The sequence below is a fragment of the Sphaeroforma arctica genome (genome assembly GCF_001186125.1).
Source record: "Sphaeroforma arctica JP610 unplaced genomic scaffold supercont1.1985, whole genome shotgun sequence".
Taxonomy (NCBI): Eukaryota; class Ichthyosporea; order Ichthyophonida; genus Sphaeroforma; species Sphaeroforma arctica.
The window spans coordinates 5,877-9,557 of record NW_014038573.1 but is presented as its reverse complement, the minus strand read 5'-3'; the positions used below and the strand labels follow the sequence as shown (position 1 = coordinate 9,557).

General features: G+C 37.1%; 1 protein-coding gene across 1 annotated transcript; it reads left to right on the top strand.

Moving 5' to 3' along the window:
• Positions 1-883: 883 nt before the first annotated feature.
• SARC_11971 (hypothetical protein) lies at positions 884-1,737 on the top strand (the record flags this gene model as incomplete). Its single annotated transcript, XM_014293934.1, has 2 exons — positions 884-1,033; positions 1,690-1,737. Coding segments are annotated over 2 exons (198 nt in total), but the record flags the coding sequence as incomplete, so codon positions are not given.
• Between the last annotated feature and the right edge of the window lie 1,944 nt (positions 1,738-3,681).

Sequence of the window (3,681 nt, the reverse complement as noted above, 5' to 3'; positions counted from 1 at the left end):
TATATATATGTGTGTGTGTGTTACTATATATATATTATATATATATACTTATATAATACTACGCATATATATATATATATATATATATATATATGTATATATATGCATATCTATATATATATATGTATACATATGCATATCTGTATATATATATATATGTGTGTGTGTGTGTGTGTCTGTATATGTGCGAGTGTGTGTGTGAATTTTTGTATATGTGTATGTATGCATGCTTGGCTTATATATATGTTTTTACATATATATATATATATATATGAAGTATATGTATACGTGTATGAATATATATATTAAGTATATATATATATATAAATGTATATGTGTATGTACCTGTTCTTATTTATTCTGTAGCTGCCTTTGTATTCATATATATACTTATACGATGGTATAAACGTAAAGCATTCTGTATACACTTACTAATGCACATGCGTTTACCTATTTGAATATTCATGCAAAATATACTAACATATATATATATATTTATATACAAACATATGTACTTCACATCTATATATTGAAGCACACAATCACGATCACACCCACATATATATATGTATGTATGTATGGATGTATGTATATACACATGTACATATATATATATATATATATATCACCTTCAGATGAAACTGTTACACGTGGATGCAGAGGAAATACACACGGTCATTCATATGGTCTGCTTTTCTGTCGTTGACATGTTAAATCAATGCTTATAGTGTGATATTTCATTTACATATCTAGTTGTATGTATCGTTCATTGCATTATAGTGCATGGACGTACAATCATTGTGAAGTCTGTTTCTCTAGTCTTCCCACTACAATTATATAGTAGACGTCACGCACTAACACACGATCTTATTTTGCTGTACAGGATGTAAAAGACATCTCCGGCGGTTGCGGAGCGTCGTTTGAGTGTGTTATTGTCAGCTCTCAATTTCAGGGTAAAGCCCCACTCGCCAGACAGAGAGCAGTGAACGCTATCCTTAAAGATGAACTGGCGGAGGTCCACGCTTTCGTACAGGTATTAAGTTGTGCGGAGGTACACAAATACACAAACGGAAAACCGCACACACACACACATATATATATATTTATTTATTTATTTATTTTCATATTTATATATCTATATATATATAATATAAGTATCCATATCCATACACACATATATATATTTATATATATATATAATACTTGAATGCAAATATCCCATCTTTGTTACGAAATATTTTATCATGCTATCACTTGCAAACCAGAATACAAACCCTACATGTTATCTGTGGCGCGTGCAAGGAGTTTACTTCTACATGTGCCGCCCAGATGGTCTGCTTTATACCACATTACAAGATCTATCTTCGCTGATGATGCAGGTTTCTGTTTTAGTTCTCATCTATACATACGGGCACGTACATGCTTACTTTTTTCCCCTTCGATATACCAACCACGATATGATATAACCAGTTCAATTGCCGCTGACTACGTATAAGGGTGTGAATCGAATTCATGCCACATAGGATGCTTCTATCTAGTCCTTTCCTTTCTTAGAAAATAATGTCTTCTGGAGAACGTTGTGCAATTCAACCGCGTAGTGCTTGATCTTTGCGTGCGTAAGTGTACGCAAGTACAAACTACTAGTTAGACTTCCTGACTTACTCCCCGTGTCCTATCTCACCACCACAGCGATGCTACACTCCGGAACAATGGGCGAAGAAACAGGAGAGCGCCTAAGGCGTATAGTGTATTGCGACTTGTTGGTTGGGATATTATAGTGTCCTGTGCAGATGTAAGAAATAATATGCGGATTGCGCCTTCAAATACGCTCACAATAATGTCAGCGCGGCTGCCACACGGCTGCCGTTCATTTATCCTCTCTTCTCCGCAATAGGGATGAATGTGTAGAATTAGTATCAAAAGTATTTCACTACAAGGTTTCATATCACGGTACTTAGAACAGTTAATTACAATCCGATACGGGCAACGGGGTGCGGGAGTGTTCCGGCTTGGACATAGCACTAGGTGGACCAAATAGGTGTGTCAAGCCAAGATGCTGAATAAGTGGACAATTATGTGTATAGAACAGGAAGGGCCGGTGACATAGTACATACGAGGTTACGATGGCAAGGTGTACGGAATAACTTTGCTATGAGTATGTACGGGTTATGCACGAGTTATTGTGTCAGAGATAGAGACATGGTATAAAAAAAGTATTCTGGAATACGTCGCGTCCCATACGTACCACACTTAGTTCGAGAGACTCGATCTTTGGCTGGACGGAGTGACAAGAATGTAATTAAAAACAGGCCCTCAAAGACTCATGGTTTGTTGATATTAATTAAAAGACTGAGCCACCGACCCTTGTTGCTGCAATTTTAATCGAAAAGATTGTAAGTTGGTTAGCACAGAAGCACCACGAGCGTACACATTTTGGAACGTTATACCATATAGTTGGACTCGTCGAATCCAATGCACATTGACCGTTTATGACTGAAAATCGTCTACATACATGGCCCTTTGGATAGTCTGCTAAATTTATGTATTTACGATTTCCAGACGTCTGGCCGTAGAGAGAAACAATTCCCGCCCTATACTATACACGGAATTTGGAAATGAGAAGCTGCGACTTGAATCATAGCCTTCTAAATCAAACATTCAATTTTGAATTTTGGAGGCTATGTGAGTGTATTTTTAGAAACAAACAAAAACAAACACTACATATGGTGATTTTTTTTTTAAAGTGATCTATGAAACGGGTTGTATTTTATCTCTTCTCATTTCAGAGTCTCTCTCCATGTACGTGTTGTCGACTCTTCTTAGCTTAGCAAACTAGTTTCCGAAGGCGAATTCCGAGTTCCCGAGAGTCATCTTACTAATTAGGGCAGAGCCGGTAAAGTAAAAGCCGGCAGGGCAGTATCATGACGTCTATCGAGTATTCGCGTATTGTATCCGTGTATGTATTTCCATTTGTCAAAGTAAATACATAAATATGTATTTTTTAAAAATAAAAAAACAAATCGTCTGGACACATGTGTCGGGATATATTTAAAAATATATATATATAGCAATCTACTACATAGAGAGAGTTGCCGGACGGGCTGGCTGTTGGACTTGGGTCTTGGTTGGTGTCTAAAGAAATACTGCCTCTTCTCTCCAGAGCCGAGCCCACTGCCCACTGCCCACTGCCCACTGTCAAGGGCCCAGGCCTATGTATTTACTCCTAGAGTAGAGAGAGTCCGGCTCCCCAGTATCCCAGTTCCAGACTGGAGACACTTCATCAGAGGTTCAGTCGTTCAGACAACAGAAGTTCAGAGTTTATTCTACTTGTTTTTTAAAAAACACAAAAACTTCTCCTCCCGAATCACATATATATTTATTTAGTTATTTACCACCACAAGAAGAGAGCGAGAGAGTTTTTAACAACACAAAAACTTCTCCTCCCGAATCACATATATATTTATTTAGTTATTTACCACCACAAGAAGAGAGAGAGAGAGTTTTTAAAAACACAAAAACTTATCCACCCGAATCACATATATATTTATTTAGTTATTTACCACCACAAGAAGAGAGCGAGAGAGTTTTTAACAACAGAAAAACTTATCCACCCGAGAGAGAGAGATAGAGAGAGAGAGGAGGGTTACGTTTGGGTTCTTTGTTCTGCACTACCATTAGTTT